Raw genomic sequence first — 23,883 nt, 5'->3', positions numbered from 1 at the left:
CATCATTAAAGCCAGATTTTTACAGGCCATAACTAGTTATTATCTACGTTTGGCCGAGCTTATGAAGAAGAGATTACAGTTTTCGATATATTAAAAAAATATATTAAAAGCTTGTAATAGTTTTAAATTATGAATGTGAAGTCTCTAGTTAGGACGGTCGCCTAAATTTGCGAAAATTTACCTACGGCTCTCGCTAACAGACATAAACGGTAAAGGTGAGAAATCTTTGTGTCGTGCCTATCGTATAGTTTCAATTTCTAATTTGTAAATTTAGAACGTCAAACCAGATGACGATAATGTATTCTATGAGAGATTTCGGGGGGAATTATCATTTCAAAAACGCAGAGATGCCATTATTGCCGATTTGTTTAAGCAACACTGAGTATTCAAGCAATGAGGAACTTGTGGGCTTTTTATTTAATATATAATACGAAAATAACACAGACAGGATAGAAAGATGCAAGCAATAAAAAAGTCAACTATCAGCAACAGTTATTTCATAATTACATGGTTTAGTTTTGCATACATAGTAACGTTGAATCTCTATACAATGTCAGGAATTCAATTTTAGTTGAATAAATGGTAGTTTACTTCACTAATACAAGCCAAGATCTATCGACAGCATCTAGCCACTTTCTATTGCGATCTTCAAACTACATTTGCGTTGTCACGCGCATTTCGTTTTCCTAATTTAAGCTTAGGGACTTGGGAAATATTTTATTAGTTGGATTGGAATATTTGACCTCGTCTTTTCAACCGCAACCTTTCAGTGCTGCATTGAATTTGGCAAAATTAATATATATATCCTTGTGGAGATGAAACGTTTTGAATACTAGTACATCACACACATTTTCCTGCGTGCTGCGGGTTTCCAACATCCTTAAATCGGTGATGCCAGTAAATCTTTAATACAAAAAGATCAGTAACATCTGCAATAAAAACAGCAGTACCCACTCAAATGACAGCTGGGGGATGGATACTCCTAGTATCTGCTCCATCGCGTGCCTCTTACAGTCTTACCAGTTTACATGAGTGCCAATTGGTATCTAAGCTCAGCCAGAGACAAAAAGTTTCGGAATGCAGTTGGCGTGACGAACTGTTTTTAAATATATATTCTACAATTAAATTGTTTGATTGCATACTACTGAAACTACTCCCATTGCACTATTCTTTTACTGATATTCGATAATATGACGCTCATCTGACATAGTTCTTAAAGTGTGTAGATGGGTATAATCTTTTCCACGCTGTTCAGATGGGAATGCGCGAATATATATAAGAATTGCTAATATTGGTTTGCAATGCGATGAAATCCCATCTTTGCATTTCTGCCTCTCGCAATTGCTGCGTATACTTATCGGGGAAGTTCTGTGGCGTGGTTATCAAATGGAAAAAAAAAACATGGTATTTTTTCTACTTCTCTACTACTATCAAACCTTGTCATTTTGTGAGAACTTTTTTCCATGCAACCTTTTTTAAAACATTCCCAACCACCACAATTAATTCTGTCATTAAACTTCCGAAATAAACACATAAAATCATCAACAGATGCATATCACCAGGTAGATATTTCTGAATTGATCTTTATTTTACCATTTTTCATGTAATTCTTTTTGGTAAACCTATTATCTATCGTAAATACAGCACATTTGACAATGTTGTTGTGTGAATTTTTTGGCCTCACATTTTTGATATTTGTAGTTAGAGCTCTTGGGGCTCTGTGAAACAAATTACATACAAATATTGGTTGTAAATTGCAAAACATGATCATGTTGTTGGAATAACTTGGCATTTGACCACCCGTATATCATTCTTTGTTGAGAATATTATTAAAATCATAAAATTTAAAAATCCGTTTTCGTGAAATTTTTGTTGTAGCTGAATTCCAGGGACAGCATGACAACTGGCAAGAGAAGCACGGTCGCCTCTTTTAGTTTATGACAGGTTTTCTTAAAAGGGGACCCCGTTCTCTTTGGAGGCCGCTGATCAGTTATCTGGGAGCACGAACAAACAGATGGAAATGCGAATATATAATACCAATGTATTTTTATAGAAGAGAGGAAGCAAAAGTGTTGAGAGTCATTGGTAGTTTGAAAAGCATTGGCATGGAACATAAGAATGAACTACATTCTTTCCCAGGGATATACTATAAAATGTAGCAATTTTCGGACCTCCAGAAGTATGCGCACCAAGATGGCGCACAACCTGAACATAGTATGTGTGTACCAGTTAGGATTCAGGTAGTGCAACATCTTGGTTCGCATACTTCTGGAGCACCCAATTTTCTCATTCTTGTTCTCGTGATATCAGTATCTTTCACTGCGTCGTCGTGATCATCCCGCTGCATACCAATTCTCGCTAACAAATAATTGACTGTTCTCCACCGGGTGTATATCCACTGGAACCACCTGCTGGTAAAATTAATTTTAACGATTTTCATCGTATCATTTCTAAATACGAAAACAAAATTTCGTAGGAAATGGGTTGATATTTTTCAACGCACTTAAAATTGGTTTGAGAACCACTTGCATATATCATTCGTTTATTTTCTACATTCATATTGTTTCTAGACTACACTGTCGAAAGACCATTTTGTTCTCGTTGTATTTCGTCTACATTTAACTAGAATGTACAAGGCGTCGGGATGCAAATATTTCTTACTGGGCCCAAAACATTCGCGAGAGTGCGGTTACATTTTTATTTCGTCAAATAGCTAGCACATTTATGAAACCATGAAGAGTGAACATCGCGACATGGTTATCGTCGACTACGGATTAACGACAGAAGAAAATATTCTTTTAACAATGCCTGGCAAAACAGGGCTACACGTTACTCTAGATTTTTTTCAACAGGGTTTTGCTGTTAACAATGAACGACACACAATTGTTAGTTCTTTAATACGCTTCACCGCGTCGTGAATTGCGATTTTGGCTTTAGTACGAGGTATACCAAGATTGCCCAACCCCAGCTGTATGCTGCCCACCGGACTGTTTACTACTATAAATGAGTATTTGCAGACTTTTTGAGCATTTACCAACTCATATAGGCTACTTTTCTAGTCTTCAGATATTTGCGTTTTTGTCACTTTGTCACTTTGTCACCCTTTCCAAAGAATTCAATCGCGAGTGGGAAATGGCTACCTCGAGTGTGCAAGCAAATTTGTTATTAATAAGCTTACAAGTTAAATATGTTTTGTAAACCCATTTTAGAATAGTTTCATAAATGTATGTGCTTGCATGTTTCTAATATTGTAGCCTAAACACAATTATCTCTATGATCCATGCACTCCATAAATGTTGGTGATTTTTTTGCTTTGTATACTTTATTGATGTGAGTGTGCGCAAATGTTCATTTTAGATATTCAAACCCGTGTATTCATTGACTACAAAAATAAAGAATTGAAATGAAACTTGTTTTCTGTTTTCCAAGTAGCTTCTGATTCTATTGAACGGGATTCTTTATAATTCCATAACAGTATGGTATACTTAAAATGGCAGAATGGTCAATGTTTTGAGATATTGCAACGGCATGTTGCTTGCCTTCAAACGCTTGCGGAAACTAAGTATTGATGCGGAAGTAATTGGGCATCAAATGACTTGAAATTTCGGCCGGATATAACACAGGTCGATTACTTGTGGCATACAATCAAGTATAAGTGCTTCAAAATTTGAGCAGTTTTTAAAAGGAAGTTTAAGATCTGATGTTAATTGAAAGAGTTCTTGAACGATATCATCATTAACTTTGGGGTCATTGATATCACCGGAGCAAATATGATTGTGCATGTTCATCAATTTTGTTTAATTCATGCTATTGTCAGAATCAGAGATCATGTGGTCGCGGTACTTTTGCTAAAAGAAGGTTAGAGAAAATAACTCATATATTTCAGAATCAGAATGAAAATGGTATATATACAATTTTTTTCGCAAAGAAAACAGTGCTAAATTATTTCGTTAGTTTTTTTGCATATGGTTGGACAAAAATATTAGTGCATTTCAAACGTATTCAAGACAAACAAATGTTGCAAAAAATAGTACTTTGAATATTCGGACTGATTTGTGACAATTTCTACGTGTGTATTTTAACGTATGTTTCATATTGGTGGCAAAATAATCAAATACAAAAATAAAAAAGTGGATAAGAAAGTAACACGAAATGTAGTGTTCGGACTTCGGATACTAAATTTTCAGACTTTACAAGATGCACAACTTATTGGTATGAAGGATGAAAATATATTGATCATTCGCCTCTACTGACGCTCCGCCAAGAGGCCAGGGTGCATTTAGCGAACCTATTTTTTTATAAACATGCTGAGCCAACAGCAGTCTTGGAGTATAGAGAACCGGAGATAATCGTTATGTTATTCAAACAATTATTCGCTCTTCATCTGAGTATAAATGGATAGAACTGCAAGTAACTTGAGTCTGTTACCGCTTCCTTCCAACACTTTATTCCTGAAAAACACTAAATTTTTTGTCGATAGATAATCCCTATTTGGAATACCTTATTATTGATATGGTCCTTCGAATATCACAGTTAGGCCAACTTCGGCTCTACCGTTCTAACTCATTCCGCTGTTTCTCGTAAGTCTCCAGTCTCTCTATATTCTCCTTGATCTTAGACGGTGATTTAAGTCATGCAATTCTGAAAGTTCAAAATATCCCCAGTCTTCTTGTCATGGTTTTTTCAGCTGCTCTTTCTGCGTGGCCGAAGAGGTGTACAGCGGCCAGAAGCTGATTTTGGACCTAACTGTTGATCGTGAAGGTAATTGTATTGTAGATTGAAATTGGCGAGGTGAATTAAGGTAGTACAGTAGTGATCTAGCAAATATTCAATGCAATAATACAAATATGATTCGATGTTCGATGATATCGTTCATATAAAATATAAATGATATCATCTATTTGTACTCAAGGTATACCTCTGACTCTAACCATAGGAATATTTTACGCTTATCATCAGTTTTACAATAGCAAGGTTGTGATGGATAGTTGTTGGTACGATGTTATTTGGTAGTAGTTCGACTGTTGCATTTACCATGATTCACTTCACTTTTCACTTCCAACCAAATATTTTTCGTGCAATGAGATGAAACAAGTGTTGTCACGGACTGACAAAAAATTGAATGCATAGAATGACTGCGAAACATCAACCAGCTGTCGTCAAATGCTTAAAGACATATCATTTATAGCAATTGTTTCTGTATTCTAGAGTTATTAATCTCTACATTCATGCATAATACACTGCACAATGTTTTTCAGCAAACATCCGAATTATACAGTTTATTTAGCTACATGTCACTAAAAACTCCTCACTACTAAATTAGCACAAAGCATGTTAAACAATTGGTTGCATTGACTGAAATCAGTTGCAGTTGCAAACAAAAAATTAGGAAACGCTGAAACTGAAGTAATAAAAAAACGAACAATAAAGAACCAGGAAATACCAGAACTAAAACTCATTATATGTAATCTACTTGGTGGCTCTGGTAGGTATAAGTATAATTTGTTTTTAACTTTTTATTTTATTCTTTCAATTTGACAGCAGGCCGCAATTTCGGTTTGAAATTCATAAACATCTCCTTTAATAATTTTATCAACATGCAATTTATCAACTTCAATATCATTCGGATCTAGTTCGAATCTAAGTCGGGATAAAGGCTTCAAGAACTGCACTTCGATGCTTTTTTGCTCCTCCTGGTTTCCCATGAACCATTGCAACATTTTATTCCCTGTTGTGTATTCATAAGGTAATAAGACGAAATTTCTGAAATGGATGTTTTATAACTTGAATTTTGTAAAATCTTGTTCTATCTGCTTTTCCCGTACTTTGTTAGACAAACCGTTACGATAACTTTTAAAATTTCATTTCCCTTTGGTATTTTCCATGGAATGAATCGAGGAGATTCTTGAAATATCTGGTGCATTCCAAAATGTAGTTGCGAAGGATGAACCTTTATTGAAGGTTTCAACCTCACTTTCAGTCACAAGCATAGCTTCAATGCTTGAAGCGTTGAAAAATTCTATGGTATTCCAATAATTGCGTTTATTTTTCTATTGGCAAAGCAGTACCACATTATATTCTTTTCAAGATAGACTGGATGGCACATTTGACCAAAATTATCTATGTTATCGGGGATTATGTTTTCCTGGGGTTTTTAGGTACTTGGAAACTTTTTTGTATAGCACAGGTCATCAGATATAACAACAGCTGATTTTCATGTGTCTTTAAACCAGCATACTGCAGTGAACATTGCCATCTGCTTTTTTGTCCAATGAGCTGATTAAACTTCATCTTGGTTGAACGTTTTGAAGTTTTCTGTAAAATCAATCTGGTGAACGCAGATGTTAGTGTTTAATTTATTTCCAATGCCTTATCTTGTTGATGTACTTTTATGCTTATTTTTTTTATTCAATTAATTTTATTTGCAAATAATCTCCATCAAACCCACCTTTCTTCCATTTATACCACTGTATATGGGGGGTTTTCTCGTCAAGTGGAAAATTGAAAGCAAACATTTGACCATCATTGCAGTACTTAAACTGAAAAAGTCAACATTTCTACGTAGGCTTGCACGTAATTTACGGATTTACGGGATTACGGAATTATTTCGAGTTACGGAAGCGAAGTTACGAATTACGTAAAGTCGTAATTATTGGTCGAGCGCTTTCGCGATTGAAACGAGCTCTCTTCAGAGCAGTCAATTCCGTCGATTGTAAAAAATTAAAGTTTAAGTAAAAGAAGTTAGGGTTCTGGTATTCGCAGCCGTTTTTCTCTCTTGTTAGGCAGATGGGAAGGCATAACGCGTCGTTTACTAACCTATTATCAACTTATCTAGGATGGCCAATGTACATATATATATATTAACCGTAGATAAGGAATATAATTGTGTTGAGACCGATGGACGTTAACACACCTGGTTTCAACTTCTTCGGGTGAAATGACTAAAGAATGTAAGAGATCAACTTATAAAACATGGTCAATTTGTAAATGCCGTGATAATTAATGTCGCGCTTATCAAACAGCAATTTATAAAGACGGAAGAGAAATTGCGTAATGAACCAATGAACCAACGCAACTTAGTATTTTCGGCATCGGTAAAGCGATTTATACGGCAGAGAAACAACAATACGACGGGATTTCCCGTGTTTATTCTGCGTGAGATCCATTTTCTATTACAAAATCTTGATGTTCTGTTATCGATTTTATCGTTATATATCTGTCCGGACTTGGCCTTGCACAATATGTTTTTCACAATGACTCGCAATATGTCGGCCAAATATGATTACCTGTCTTTACCAAATGCGGCAACTTATTTTGATTTATCGTCGACTCGAATACCACCGGCACTCGACCAAACTTGTGTCAATCTTGGCAAATAGGATTGTCGACTTGAGTTTGAGACTTGAGTTGATATTTTCATGAGTGCAAAATAAATGTCACAAAATGCATTGTTTTGCGATATAACTTTGTATTTTCGGAGAAGGCATGTCATAAAAGTACGGTATTTTAAATAATGCGCAAATAAATAATATTTGATCTCAATTTATCGCAAATAATGTTATACATTTTAGGCCGCGAAATGATTTTATGTAAAATGAAGCATGGAATTCGGAATATCGTCAATAAGTCGGCATCAATAATTATTATAAAATGCTAACTAAGTAGTAAAGTCGGATATTGTAAAAAACGGTGAAATAACAAGTCTTCGTCGCGAGTCAGGCGAAAGTATAAGCAAACGAGAGAATACGCTTGTAGTTGATTAATAAATTAGCAACTGGGAATTTTTATTTAATACGAAAGTCGTATTAATACGTTAATACGATTTTAAAAAAGTGAACTATCGTTTCTTAAATATATTACCAGTGTTGGTAATGATAAAATTGATCGCATAAAATTTGGTGATAAAGTGGATAAAAAAAATCAAAGCTAATACAAAAGATAAAAATCAGAATAAAATTATTTTGAATTCACTCCTAGATATTTGTCTTTAACATCTGTCGCCGGCGTGTAGTACTGTCGGGAATATGAAAACCAAACTTCGATGTCCCGTTCGGAATAGAAGTGGATTAAATTGGTTGTTATGATAGGTTTAAATGTGTGAAAAAAATATCGAAATTACGGGGTCATTACGTAATGGATTTGGCCGTAATTACGGAATTGATTTTTGTCAATTACGTGCAAGCCTTCTACTTTATCGGACTGTAGATGTACATATCAACGAAGTGTGAATGACAATCAGGGTATCTTAAATTTGATACCAGGAACATTTAGAACAAGTTCTTGTGGGTTTGACATGTGCTAACATTCCTTGGAAGTTTTGACGAGAGAAGCACAAATCTTATACCTGCAAATTTCGAGAGACCAATAAGTGATTCTGGGAAATCTTGGTTATTAGACAGAGCGTCAAATATCGACATTATCAATTTTTTTGACACGTTTGCTTGCTTGCTTTTGATCTGATGACAATGGTAGGCTATCTCTTTTTCAGGTGTCTAAAAATACCTTCCCTTCAATAAAAATCCGTTCATGCCTTATAGCTTCCTCTGAAATCATTGGGCTACCGCATTTGCTAGTACCGACGGCTTTCTCGACTTGTTGTTGTTGGCTACGGTTTTGACATCTTCTTGAAAGAGTTCAACGATGAGCTCCTGTCGCATTCTGGCTGCCTTGTAATGATTTCTCAGCATTTTTATTGCTTTCGACAACGATGACTTAGTCCTATTTCTTCAATTGACAACAGATTGGCCTCGAACCTTTCTGCTGGCTCTACATATATATATGCTTTCATTATCTCTTGGTTTACTTATGTTTTCTGTCTTCATTTCCGCTTTCTTTCGTGTTTTTCCCTGTTGTTTTCTTTATGCCCAATCTTTTTCTTTAATCTTTCACAATGTTTTTTCTGCGTGTGCCCACTATATACTAATATTATGCTAACTTAAATCTATATAGTCAAGGAAAATAATGGTATATATTAAATATTGTGAAATTGTCACAATATCCATCGATAGCCGATAAATTGAGAAAGAACAACAAGCGACTGTTAACTGCCAGACTAGTAAAATATTGATACCTAACCCAAATCCCCATTGCCAACCCATGAATCGACATCTCAGGTAGGGGTAATTCGTCTTCGAAGAACTTGAAGTAACCAAAAATAGTCCTGGAAAATATGCAAAAGTTGAGTCCAGAATCAGCTGTCAGCACTTTTAGTTGGTAGCTGCTTGAATATTTTGAATCAAGCTAGTTGCTTCGTACATGTCAGCGACAAAATATACGATACGATCATATTTATCCCGGGGGAGAGGAAAGTCGATTAGACGGCTTAATCATATGGCGGTAACGACCTCTCGTCTCGTCGGGTATGGGATTTGTTCGTCAGTTATTCGTCCCACATGCATGGACTTGATGGGGGAGGAAGCCGTAACCGACAGTAGTGGTTACATGAACTACGCTACTTCGGTGAGGAGTTTAGCAATTCTCTCGCGCATAATTATCCCCGCCGGATACGAACCTGCGAACCCACGCATGGTTACGAGAAGCGGTGGCGAGCGTATTCCCAACTCTCAGCACGATGCGTCACACCGCCGAGCCTGTACAACAAAAGATCGTAATGATCAAGGGTCGGGGAAACATCCATCGTTCAATAACTGCCTTAAAATATAGAATAGTGACTCTCAGAAATGAACGAAAAGTACCTCAGAGTCTCCACAACACCGAAACTAAGGACGGGGAATACCCACTCACATTGTGGTTTTCCCCATATATTTTCTTGTAATCGCTCACTTTAGTTTTATTGCTTACGCACATTTTGGATGTTAGTAGTGATCAAATATGAGAGTTTATTAAGGGATCATGGACTTTGTTTTAACACGCAAATGAATTCAATACAACACTGAACATGTGCGTTTAGTTATTACCATCTGATCGTGTTAAATTGTAACATTACATCTTACATGTGATCTAATCCAGTGGTCGGCAACCACCGGGCCGCGGCCCATCGCCGGTCCGCGGAAAGATTACTGCCGGTCCGCAGAAAGGGGACACAAAAATGGACAAGGCCGTAATAAAACCCCTACAATATAACCACTAACCTTACAACGAAAAACAGCAGCCAACAGCAAACCAAAACTAGACAGGCACAACACTTTTAGCAGCATGACTGACTTTGCCATGTCATGCTAGGTCAATTGTTTCCTCTACGCCCGTATAAGAATGTCTCTCATCAATCCGAATACGGCATCTCCAACAAAATGATTTTCGCTGAGAACGTGACTAGAACGGCGATGCCGATATTGCCGGATGATTCTCGCTGCGAACGTGACTAGAGATGCATCAATACCACTGTTGTCACTGATACCGATCCGATATTAGCTTAAAACGGTGATGCCGATATTGCCGGCCGATATTCGGATACTATAATTATTACCTCCAATGTGCAGGACAGACGGGTTAAAAAAATAGTCTTTTGAGAAATATTGATAGCGCACAATATTTCAGATTGAAAACGAGATATATCACATAATAAGCAATTGATTTTTTGGATCAAAAGTGTTAATTGGTTCAGATGCGTTGAGTACTAACGCTAGTAATCTCAATGTTCAATTCAACTGTTCAATGTCAATATACCGTCGTATTTTGTATTTTACACATCGGAACATCCACTAATATTCGATTGATATATTTCTTCATAATTGCCATGTAATATTGAAAATTTAGCAGCTAAAATAGCCAAATTAGTTGAGCCAGTTTGGCTGATAAATAGCTAAAAACAGGTGAATCCTATTCCCGACATGTGAATGGCTCATAGTTCACGATCAATCCAAGCATAAAATAATTTCAAGATTCTAACTTATTTTTTAAAATATTTTGGATCATATTAAAAAGCAAAATATATCGGTATACACTCAGCCGATACCGAAAAATTGACCGATATTGCCGATACATCTCTAAACGTGACTACACCACTACTGGCTCGTAGCTAACCGGTCATACCTAGTCAGTGCTAATTCTATACTTCAGAATAAAGTTGGCACATCGAGTAAAATAATTAGTTTTGGCAAAACATCACATCAATACCCAGACTAAGGTCAGAAAGGATAACAGGCATTGATTGTTACCTTCCCATAAAGCTTATTAATGTGAGGCCTGGTTTTCCATATTGATAACTACAAAAACGAAATATCGTAGTAGGCTGGATTCAAGAAACACGTAACGTGTGTCAATGTCGACCATATCTCCAATTCGCCTAAAATAGCATCACCGTCGTTTCTAGTATATTGATAACAGTAATTTCCTAATGTGTATAATTTATTGCACAGGGATAGTTGGTTTGTATAAAGGTGGTCCGCCAAAATTTTGGTCAGGCTTTACCGGTCCGTCACTTGAAAAAGGTTGCCGACCACTGATCTAATCTACTGTACTACTCTGCCAAGTTTGGCCTATATCGTATGAACTTTTTATATACCGTACCGCCGTAAATGAAACCTTAACTTATCATTCTCAGACTATCAATATTTAACCTTTTTGTTCAAACTAGCAATCTTGCAAAAAAGTACTTCAAAATTTTACATTTGGAATTATTATATTATTAATTATTTAGGAATGCGATGAAGATCAAATTCTTATCCCTCATATATTTTGTAATTGTATGCATCAGTATAAGCTCAGGTTGGTATTATTTTTATACATTAATTATTATATTTGTTGGCTTCTTTAGATTTGGAATCCAACATGCTTAATCACAAAACTATTAAAAATTGAAAGTGTGTTCATATTAAAATTCAAAAGTTTAAGGTTTGTATAGATGTATTGCAGTGAATTGTACGAACCCATGATTACTGAAGCTGTGAAATATATTTTGTTGCTATTAAGAAAGTGGAAGTAATGGCAGAATGGTGTTGGCTATGGTATGGTAATTGTAATCTAACTTTTTGGCTTTTTTTATCCTCCAGGATAAATACGAAAATCTAAACTCGCAGGCATATTCCTTGTGTAAATGGTTTGCTATTTTGTCATTTTGTGGTATAGAAGCAAACGAGAATAATTTGAAGTAAATGAATGCAGCAATATTTTCAACTCCAGGTTCAAAGCGGAACATCTTGCTAATAGTAGTCGATGACCTTCGTCCTGCACTAGGTTGCTATGATTTTCCCAAAATCATTAGTCCAAATATTGATCAGTTGGCTTCAAAAAGTGTTTTGTTCAACAACGCTCATGTTCAGGTTTGTAAATATGATTTCTTGATGGATCTAACTTGTTTATGCTATATGGGAAACACAGGAATTCATGTTCATACTCAAGAAAAGTGAATTTTTGTCTCATTTTCAGAAAATCAAAGGAGTGTAAATATTCTCATAATTTATTATCAGCCAGGCCATTTCATATAGCATTGGAACTAGGAATCATTTGCATATTTCCAATAGTCTTTTATTGATTAAAACAAAGTTTTGAAAAAAGTGTGTAATGTTTTGAAATTGTATTGATTCATCTAAGAAAATGAAATCTATTGATATGATACATGTTTCGTCGTCCTTTAACCTTTACACAACAATACCCTGCCATTCAAACTGTGAAACCTATATGGGATTTCAAATCAAAATTTTATTCCAATGAATCTTTTTGTGATATTATTATGATAATTAATAACAGCAAGCTGTCTGTGGTCCAAGTCGCACTTCTTTTTTAACAAGTCGCAGACCAGACACTACAAAACTTTACGACTTTGGTTCTTATTGGAGAACTCATGCAGGTAATTTTACGACTTTGCCACAACATTTCAAAGAAAATGGGTACTTCGCTTATTCCATCGGGAAAGTCTTTCACCCAGGTATATATATTATTACATTTGTTTATATTTATTTCTGGATGTGTGGCAAATAACGATTAATATTTCAATGTGACTTTATTAGCTTTTTTATTTTATATTAACAGGAAAATGTTCTAATGGCACAGATGATTTCCCTTATTCTTGGTCTGTACCTGCTTATCATCCATCAACACAGAAATATAAAATGCAAAAGGTAATTTTGTTACTAACACTTTCAAATTTTTATTCATGTTTACCACAGGTAGAACTTTGGGTATACTTATTGAGAAAATGATCATGTTTTTTGCCTGGGCCAGACATATGAGATTTTAAAATTACGGTAAGAGATATCTTTGAGTATCTTTTACAAGGGTTGCACTGCAAGATTCAAATTCTATGCATGCTGATCATATTCGAGAAAATTATTACAATTTCATTCATTTACCCAATGGTCTTCTCTGGCATGATACTTTTTTTTTATAATAAAGCATTTTTACAATGTTCCACAGCATGGCCCTGAACACGCTTGGCTGTGGAAAAATTTACTTCAAATAAAACTTATGAGTTCAAACATGCATGCCCAATCATCATTTAATTTTAGATATGACGGGTAATTGAACAGTGTTGTGGTGTGAAGGTGAAGGTGATATTTGAAGTTGTTTTATATAGGCTATGTTTTAACAATTTTTGTTTTCTGTCAAATAGGTTTGTCCCAACCCAGATGGGACATTGTCAATGAATCTGTTGTGTGCCGTCAATGTTTCAACTCAACCTGAGAAAACCCTACCCGATATTCAAAGCTCAGACCATGCTGTGGAAATACTGAAGCAGTTGGAGAAAGCTCAACAGAAGGAGGTATTATTTTTAACTGTTCTATCTGCTACTTATCGATAATATATGCATTATTTTTTATTTAAATGCACCATGGGTATACACAACTGAACTAATAACATATGAAATTCAATAAATTTTCAAGCATTTTCATACTAGCTATTGTTGTAATTATTATTAGGTTTGTTTGATATCATATTGCTGTAATGTATTTTCCTTCAAGATTATTGTTTTGTGGCTTGTGGTAGAAAAGAAGCTTGGTTCTATGCAATCTCAGCGTTATGAAACTATTTAGTACATGATCTCACTTGCCTAACATTATCTCAATCTCATACTGAAGTGGCACCATTTGAGGGGCCAATTTGGTTTTCATTTAATCTCATAAAAACATTTTCAAAGATTTCCGTTCCCTATCCTATCATCATTGGGTTAAGGTTAGGTGAATACTAAAATCATTGCGATCACAGAGGCGCAAACCAAAGTGGCACCAGAAGTGACTTTAATGAAGGTTTTTGTAACTTTGATGAAAAGTTTCTTTCATAATTAAATTATTCCTTTGAAAAGTCAATGCGCACTGATTTTTTTTATTTTTTATTTTTTGCACATTTATCTAGGCATTTAAGTATTTCAGTGTTTGTGATTCAGTGTTTCATTTCCTAATCCGTGTTGAAAATTCTAATATTGATTTCTTGGCTGAAACTGCCATGTTTCTCATAGCCTGTTCCATAGGTCTGTTGAAGACCAATCTAAAGTTTTGAACCAGTTCATAAAGTTCCTTACAATTAACAAGTTCTTAAATTTTCCTATAACTGACAATATTTCATCAAATTACTCTGTAATCAGCAAGGTTGTTCCAGTTATTCAAAGTTTTTATTACCTGGAATAATGTGCAGATTTACTCAGCTTCTTTCATATCATCAATTCTAGTATAATCTGATATTACTGTTTTACAGCCATTTTTTCTAGCTGTTGGTTTTCACAAACCCCATGTTCCATTTAAATTCCCTGAAGAATATCTTGAGCTTTATCCATTGTCTAAAATCGACTTGGCTCCGGATCCATTTGTTCCTAAAAAGCTTCCAACAGTTGCTTACTCACCTTGGACTCCTTTACGAAGGAGAGATGACGTAATAGCACTCAACTTGTCTTTCCCTTATGGACCCATTCCTGATATTTTTCAAGTGAGTAAATTTAGTATAACTGATTTTTTATACCATTTTGTTGCAGGCAAGATAACGGCCCCTTTAATTGTTTGATACATATACTGTTAATATAATGTTCGATATGTTTACCATTAGATCTTAGGAGCAATTTAAGATATTTTTATTCATAAATTTTATAATTTTGAGCTATTGATTCTGATTGGCAAACAGACCTAAAATAGACTACACTCAACTTTAAAAATTAGGAAAATTATGTTTATTTCACTTTTCTGCTGAGAAAATGATATTCCTATTCACTATGATGTGTACGAATTTCTCAGGCCATCAATTCTTTCAATTCCCAATGCTCAAACCCAGCACAGATTTCAATATTCATATTTGAAAATATTTTTGGAATAGTCAATTTTTTAGTTTTTTTTTTTTTCGTTTGCATGCTTTGCAACCGGTTCATTTTAAAACCTGTAACATATTTCTGCTTATTAAAACTGCTTATTTCTGCTTTTTCTCCAATTTTATTGGTTAGTATGCAAATCCAAAGATGCTTTTATGATGCTGCAATTGTAATATCATTGGAGTTGAGAAAGTATGTACTATTTGGAAAGGCAGAAAAATTGATTGATGCTCATTTGCAAACATTCTATCAAAAAAATGTATTGCGAATACTATGTAAAATTCACTACCTGCAAACTATGTATAATTTATTTATTAATATATGATGACTGCAGTGCTATAATTTGAATATTTTAGGTTGTTTGTGCCAAAAAATATGGTATTCAATTCAATATGTTTCTTGAGTTATTCTGATTTTTATTTTAGAGAAAGATTCGCCAGCATTATTTTTCTTCAGTTAGTTACATGGATGCAATGGTGGGAAAAGTACTCAATCAATTAACACTTAGTGGATTTGCAAACAATACCATAATAGCCTTTGTCGGAGATCATGGTTTGATTTTAATTGAATCATTTCGTTATGTCATAGTAGTATATAGATTGTTTTTCTGCCTTTTTGTTGGTCATTTCCATGTCCAACTGCGGATTAATTTTCGAAATTACTAATTTAGTCTGACAATAGTTTGATTTTTTTTTAATTAGCCCATAGTTGTAGTTTATTTTTTCCAGTCAGTGAAAATAGCATATAAGATTAATTAATAAAGAAAATATTTTTATTTGAGAATATAGACTAAAAAATCCCATAATACAGCCTACTATTCTCAATTTCTATTCACAGGCTGGTCATTGGGAGACCATGGTGATTGGTGTAAGTTTGAAAATCTTGAACCTGTGACTCGAGTGCCTTTCCTCTTCCATATTCCACAAATGACAACAACCAGTAGTAATTTCAAATTTCAAGACCCTTTTGAATCTGCCAACATCGGAAAAGGTAGACCTTTATACTCTGACGTACTATCTGTCTGTCTGCGTATCCAACTAACATCTGAACAGCAGGACCAATCTGCATGAAATTTTTCACGTAGGTTTTTCGGTAAAGTGTGTTTTACCCAAAGCCTGGATTGATGTTTCGTTTCTATGACAACAGCTGAAAAACACGTTGATCGTTTGGAAATCTAATCTTTTTTTACATTATCTCGACAACCAAGTTGAAAATTTCGAGAATGCTACCCTTCGTGAAATAAAATACTTTTTGGAACATGCTGTCTCCCATCGCGGGTTGTGAGGCGTCTTGTTACCTGTACCCTGTACCCATGTTTCATTCGAAAAAACTGGCAACCCATAGTAGGACAATACTACAATTTGTATCTTATTGTTTGCTTAAATTATTTATATTCAAATATCTTTTCCTTATATATATTCTTTTTTTAACATTTTTCTTTTAAGTTTTTCAAAAAATGCAACTGAAATCTGATGCACTTGTTGAGCTTGTTGATCTGTTTCCTACTTTGTCTGATCTTGCTAACTTGCCTCAGATACCACTGTGTAATAAAAATTCCTCAAAAGTGAGTTTTAACTGCTACTGTTTTATTTATATATCTTTATTCTTACACATATTGATATTCGATCCATACATAATCAATGATTTGTTGTGACTGTGAATAATTTTTATTACTTTTATTTTTATTTTATCTGCTTCAGACACAACTTTGTACAGAAGGATTGAGCATGGCAACATTACTTGAAAATGTAGTCCGTGGCGAAGGTATGTTTTGTTGTGTATGACTTTTGACACTGTTATTCATGTGAGCCTTATTCATTCAGGCAGAAGTTTCTGACGGAGTGCACATCTTAAATTATCTTCCAACGAAGCAATTTCTATGTGCAGTTTTGATGGGGATCATTTTTTCAAGTAGAAGCCCCTTATCTGAATGTATCTGAAAATAAAATAACTGGCTAACTAATCCCATACCCGACATTGACTGGATGGATTCCTAAACTCACAGCAAATATACAAAGTGTCTATTGCACCGATAAAGTTACTGTTCTAGATCAAGTAACAGTAATACACTTGACACTTATAAAATCATGTTCAATTAGGGATGTTTCAGACTATTTTCTATCAGTGACCACATTTTCATATTCAATGAGAAAATATGTTTCTTCATTGGGTTGTAGAGAGTGTAACTTGAAATGATACTTTTCCATTGTCAGTACACTAATACTACTACATTATTAATGAAATTCGTAGCAATATGAATTTAACATGAAAGGATTTACAGGATAGGATTTACATATTTATCCCGGGGGAGAGGAAAGCCGATAAGACGGTTTATCCATATGGCGAACCACGGCCTCTCGTCCGGTTACCATTCCAAGTCGGGTATGGGATTAGTTTTACTGTATTGTTTGTTTTTGGAAGCATGGACTTGGTGGTGGAGGAAGCCGTACCCGACCAGCGGTTACGTGAACCACAACATTATATGACCTAAAACACTCTTAAGTATTAAATAAAGCAATGTCTGTTGTGTATGTAATTTTAAATTATTCAGATGCAAATCATTGAATTACTCTGCTTCACTTACAGAAACACCATGGAAAAATGCGGTTTTCAGTCAATATCCCAGACCTTCAGTGGAACCCCGAGAAAATTCTGATTTGCCTAAATTGAAAGTATGATTTATTGTGAATATTTCTAACTTTCACTGATAATGTAGAAAAGTTCAGAATGTTAGGAGTGTCCATTCTGAACCATAGCTAGTCAGCCATAAACTTCTTTGGAAAATTACTATTATGTTATGTTACCCAAATTCAAAAGCAAAATAAATGATAGGAACGTTTAAATATGCAAAGGGAATCTTGCCGAGCAATCATTCGCATCCTGACTTTTTACAATTCCATGGGACACATTCTTACCGTTCATTCCTCAGTATACATAGGTAATATCTAAGATATTGCCAGTATTACATAAGAGTAGTAAGGCAAGGAACCAGAAAAATTTGGCATTTCTATATTACCTCAACAGTTGGTACAGTGTTGTGTAGACTAGTTTATATGGGGTGCAATCTGGCCTACTGTATAATCGTGTTTTATCATATTATTTCGGATGTATGTGAATGGTGCTTTGACCATTTTTCTTTTTATCAACATGGAAAATTATATTCGTAATCTGGTTTCACATATATTTATTTAAAGGATATACGTATAATGGGGTATACCATGAGAACTAAGGATCATCGATATACTGAATGGATTGGATTTGATCCTGTAACATTCTATGCAAACTTTTCACAGGTACCTAACATTATGGCTTGATATTTTCAAACATAAACCTAAATTCGTTTTTGATTTGTATGTTTATCAACTAAACATAAGATTACAGTTTCTGTTCCAGCAGTTTCCGACCTTGGATTGAAATTTATGTTTTCCACTTAGATTAATTGCTCACAATTAAGAGGGTATTAAATCACATTTTCTCACTAATGTTTTATTTCACACACAGGTGAAATTGCCTATGTAAACTTCATTCACAGGCTACTGAATTCCCGTCTTTATGTTTATTATGTATTTTTAGTTTGTACTCCGTCTTTGTTTATTACCGGTATGTATTTTTAGTTTGTACTATGGTGGAGTCCCAAATTTTCCTATCTGTGCTTCTTAGAAGAGTTGACTTTCGCTCAACTTCAGCATATATTGGATAGGATTTACATATTTATCCCGGGGGAGAGGAAAGCCGATAAGACGGCGTATCCATATGGCGAACCACGGCCTCTCGTCTGGTTACCATTCCAAGTCGGGTATGGGATTAGTTTTACTGTATTGTTTGTTTTCGGAAGCATGGACTTGGTGGTGGAGGAAGCCGTAACAATCCAGCAATCCTCTCGCACATAACCATCCCTTCATGGGATTCGAACCTGCGAACCCACGCAGAGTAATTAGAGGTGCGGTGGCGAGCGTAATCCTAACGCTTAGCCCGTTGAGCCACACCGCCGCGCCCTTCTAGATATAAACCAAAATACTCTATTTTAAATTGGATAAATCAACTGATTTGCTATATACCTGACATTGATGAGAAACTTAAGTTCAACAAATAATTATGTTTTCCTAACAGCTTTCTTCACAAGATAATATGATAAAATCATATGCCATTTTTTAATGTTAGAGTAGCTCTTGGCATGATGCCCAATGTACCACCTCACTCAATCCTAGTGTGGAAGAAATCGAGTAAGCTGTGCCTGACCAAAATAAGTTCCTGTCTTTGAAAATGTACACTTATCATGAACCGATGTCAGCTTCATTTGGATTCAATTTATAGAATAAATCGAGGAAAAATTGTGGAAAAATAAATCTGTGCCCAATGAAATTTTTTTTTGCTAAGAGGCCATTAGTGAGAAAGAATAAGTTACTCTCACACTATTCTTCTTTCTCCATATTGATTTCGGCTGAAGATTGAATATGCTCCATATACTTCGAGAATATTCATGACAATCAAAATACATCTCGTTGTTTTTTTATCTATATTTCCGGGGTCTTCTCCAAGATATTTGATAGATTGAAAATCTGTCTGAATTTCCTTATTCCTGAATTTTAATTTTTTTCGTTAAAGGTGTATGCAAGGGAACTTTACCTGCATGATATTGACCCCCTTGAAGATAACAATGTTGCATCAGAACCTTCATCCAAACAGCTTGTACGAAAATTAAGAAAAAAACTAATTGCAGGCTGGAGAAATGCATTGCCCAAATAATGTAGTTCAGTGGAATAGCAAAAAGTCTGGAATGTTTCTGAATTTTAAACTTCTGGTATCAAGTTCACAGTTTTTGATTGTCTGTTAGTATTCGTTTCCTCATGCGACTATTACACTGATTTTTGTGACTTGGTCATGATCGTGTCCTTGGATTTTTATACATATCATAACTGCATATATTTACATAATACCTCTCATATTCTAAGTGCAATTTTTTTGTTCACACATTATTCTATTTAGTATTCATATAAAAGAAGACTTTAATGTATCTGTGAATCGTATGGTAAGAATTTGTTGGGGGGGTTTATTTATTTCAAAATGCAGCATCATTTGCTTAATGAATAAACAAAGGACATATATATGTGCAAGACCTTGTTGGTCTGAGATACAGTGGTGTGGCATGTACCCCTCACAAATATATTAGTGGTTTCAAATTGCTATGTATTAATTGGATAATACAAATGAGTGGAAAAACATACAAAAATGCGCACAAGAAGAGCAACAGCAATATATACTGTAGGTATATAATAAAATGTTTGTTTGTCAGCCAAATGAATACAATTTTGAGAATAGAACCCTAAGAATAAACTTGCCAAAAAAATGACAGTTTTTATGAGTTGAAAACAATGTGATGGTTTTCATGAAAAGGTTTTCAATTAACATGTATACAAATCAAAAGAGGGAAAATACCGTAATTGCTCGTTTTAACGCCCGGTCTTGATTAAGGGCCGGTTTGAATAGCCGCCCGTGTGAACAGGACATCAAAATAAATAAGGGCCGGTGCTTGAATACCCGCCCGGTGTAAAAGTTTTTTTTTTGCGAATTTGTACCTGCGGTGCGTAGAAAAAGTCAAAATTTTCATTATTCTCGTTTAAATCATACTTGAGAACTTGATACGGTATTAATTGTTGTAACGATCAATCTTATCTACCGGTATTTTTGTGTGTAATTTTACTTTAAAAATAACAAGCTCCCCAGCTTGAATAAGGGCCGGTTTGAATAAGGGCCCGGTTAGTGAGTATGTTCAAACTGATTATTTTGATTTAATTACATCCAAGAGCTTTTCGAAACTTGAGGAATTTTTTCAGGAAGGAGAGGCAAAAGATTAGTGGGTCAATTTGTTTTGTGGGACAATTCATCAACTTTGGTATAAATTTCTGGTGAATTCTAAGTAGTTGTTAATTGTTTGAAGATTAAACACATTTTTTTCAACTTCAGCTGGATATCCTACCTACAGTCTCATTTGTACCTGAAATAAGCTAGGATAGTAGATTCCCATTGAATATAATTTTATTAAATGTCTCCCCTGTTCGGATCTATATTATGAAGTCGCTTTTAACTTCTCCAGTGTTGTGAAATTAAGAAATAGCCAACAGTAGCTGGAGATGCTATTTATTCTATGAATTGCGGCAACACGGTGATGAGTTATTGCGAGAAGTGAAGGCTATTTTGAAAAGTAAAATATAGCCGAATACACTTCCTGACCGAAAGCTGTATGGTAATTTTTTCTTTCAGGGTCGATCGGAAGTAGAAAGTTCAGACGCTGAAATCTGTATGCTAAGTAAAGCCAAATATTATATAGCCTACTGCTGATGAGAAAATATTTGCAAAACCGAAGCTAATTTTGAAGCAACCACGACTCTCTGTAACAGACACTTAAATCAAAGGTTCCTTCTTTCATTTTGATTAACACCAGATTTAAGAGGCACTTGACGTATAAATTTTTTCATTGCCGTTCACAGAGATTTCACTCAGATAAATTTTGAATACGCTTACACGATTTTACATCCAACAACTGCAATGATGACACTTTGGGTGCTTACACAATTTCGTTTGAACATAATAATACCCAGCGATCCTTTTCAAACGCCCTGGACTGTTTTATTGTTCATTTTGGAACCATTTTCACTAATGGTTGGCTTGGTCTGGTACACAATTCACGTCTAATGATTAAATGAGTAAGCGTCCTGTAATGTCGTATTTGTAATAAGATATTTCTTTACTGCCTAGAGAGCATTTTTTTCTGGCGGGATTCAAAACTAAAAAGCGATTTGGGCGTGCGTTGGTGGTACGTTTATTGGTGGGAGTCATTTCACAGATGACGGAAGCCAGAGAGCGTTGAAGTATGACGTCTTACTAGTTGGTGAAACGACACAGCGTTTACTCAGACACACATTTTACATTCGCATAGCAATGGTGAAAATTAACAGCAAAACTGTGTCCGTGGAGACATACTACGACAAAGTATATAACTCAACCAACTGCGCAGGAATACTACTAGCATTTCATTGTTTTCATTATAATGGTCCGCGACGACACGAATAGTGCAAAGACACTTCTTTCACAGATTGCTGCAGTTTCCGGATCAGCTTCAAACCAGCGCAATAGTAGATCGAAGCCTTGGTCGATATAAAATCCGTTTAATGTATTTAATGAATATTATAGATATGCGCAGGAAGACGGTAACTGACATATATATTTAAATTAAATTTGGTATCGATACTGCGTATATTCACGAAGAGAACCGCGTGTTTTCACTGTTCGTTCAAGGCGTTATTGGGGCGGTGTCTCTCGTCTAATTATATTCTTTAAAACGCATTGGCGGGAACGAACATATTATTTTATTCGGTTTGTGGCATGATCGGTGTTGAACATTTCAGGCTAGCAGACGGCCCAAAGAACTTATGAATGATCCAATTTATAAAATTCTGTGTATATCCACCCCGACAAAATAGAATTTCGTATATGCCTGGTGGCAAAGAATAATGAATAACCGTCAGGAACGTTTGGTTACGGGACGTGTAACGATTTATACGGTTCTTGTTTCGCCACTAAAACGTGCTGGTATGGAAATAACCTTTGAGCGTTCTAGATACATCCGAGGTTGTGTATAATATCAAGTCTTTCGTCGTTTGTGGTATCGTTGCAACAGATTAGTGTCGACTTATGTTTGTGTCTGTGGTGGACTAACAAAAGCTTCAAGATGCTTAGTTGGATTTCAAAAATCCCAACTTACGGTTGGTTAGTATTTGTTTAGCGCGATTCTCCAAGGGCCGTCCTTGAAGAAAAAGGCCCTAATATAGGTCGCGTTTTTCTCAAATACAACCATATGTTCACGTGTGATCTTCTCTATGTAAATTTAAAAGATCATTTGATGGTCGTTGTATTCTGAAATTGTATTATATGAATAACAGCGACAGAGTAATGAACGTGTTAACAAATACTCATGACGTTGTTTACGTAAGCACGTCTCTTTCAGGTTAGTTATTACACGGTTTGAATATTTGCTCGAATCTTTGATGATTAGGGGGAAAAGAATCCGACGAATGTTAATGTTTGCAACATATTCAAATTTTATAAATCACAAAATAATATCGAATGGTAGGGTTTTGAAGCGATGTCTATACGTCATTTCAGGCAGTCGTATGAAATATGATTCGAGGAAGGAAATAGGATTGAGGAATTGATAAAACCCAAATAATAATGATATATATCAAAATCATCACATTAGATAATATTGCAATCACAACATTCGATATGAATGGTGTTAGCTGACTTTGGAAGTGTAATGTATATTTCGTCACGGACGGCGATTTTGACTTAAACATTCATCAATTACATTCATAACGGGTTCGTGACAGATAAAAGATATACGGTAATTAAATTCGCATATATTAACATAAAGATAGAAAAACACAAAGTGTGTCCAGCGTACTTGTCGGTCGATTCTCGCCGGAAAAGTTTCGATTAACTAACTAATAACAGTATTATTATTGGCATTTTCGAGCATTTGTATAGGCGCGCGGTTGAAATCTTTTTACATCTGGTCAGAAAGGGCGAATTAGTTGTAATTTATTTTAACTTTGGCGGCGCACATAACTACTTTATACCTGACATCGTTTGAGAAAATCTTCAATTTATATTACCAAATATGATCATCTATTTAT

The 23,883-nt window shown here is 35.1% G+C and overlaps 1 protein-coding gene across 5 annotated transcripts; it reads left to right on the top strand.

Moving 5' to 3' along the window:
* The first annotated feature begins 3,783 nt into the window (after positions 1-3,783).
* On the top strand, positions 3,784-20,204 carry LOC120336576 (iduronate 2-sulfatase-like). 5 transcript variants are annotated; one of them, XM_078110127.1, is made up of 14 exons: positions 3,784-3,858; positions 11,600-11,667; positions 12,082-12,221; positions 12,649-12,826; positions 12,931-13,019; positions 13,511-13,660; positions 14,590-14,817; positions 15,616-15,742; positions 16,028-16,180; positions 16,636-16,754; positions 16,891-16,954; positions 17,777-17,862; positions 18,385-18,483; positions 19,796-20,204. In XM_078110127.1, exons 2-14 carry the CDS (start codon positions 11,607-11,609, stop codon positions 19,934-19,936), a joined length of 1,635 nt encoding a protein of 544 aa, XP_077966253.1. In that variant the 5' UTR covers positions 3,784-3,858; positions 11,600-11,606; the 3' UTR covers positions 19,937-20,204. The 5 variants fall into 5 exon arrangements, with proteins under 5 accessions (XP_077966253.1, XP_039260212.2, XP_039260209.2 ...); XM_039404278.2 differs by lacking the exon at positions 3,784-3,858 and adding an exon at positions 5,239-5,485; XM_039404275.2 differs by lacking the exon at positions 3,784-3,858 and adding an exon at positions 8,900-9,113.
* Positions 20,205-23,883: the final 3,679 nt, after the last annotated feature.

This window comes from Styela clava, chromosome 2 (assembly GCF_964204865.1).
Source record: "Styela clava chromosome 2, kaStyClav1.hap1.2, whole genome shotgun sequence".
Taxonomy (NCBI): Eukaryota; Metazoa; Chordata; class Ascidiacea; order Stolidobranchia; family Styelidae; genus Styela; species Styela clava.
Note: the sequence above shows the minus strand (reverse complement) of the source record. Positions and strands in the feature narration are given on the sequence as shown.

Excerpts from the sequence above, each read along its gene's own strand:
- LOC120336576 (XM_039404275.2), top strand. Across the intron at positions 13,020-13,510 it reads AGAAATATAAAATGCAAAAG|GTTTGTCCCAACCCAGATGG; the intron begins GTAATTTTGTTA and ends TCTGTCAAATAG. Across the intron at positions 16,181-16,635 it reads ATCTGCCAACATCGGAAAAG|TTTTTCAAAAAATGCAACTG; the intron begins GTAGACCTTTAT and ends TTTTCTTTTAAG.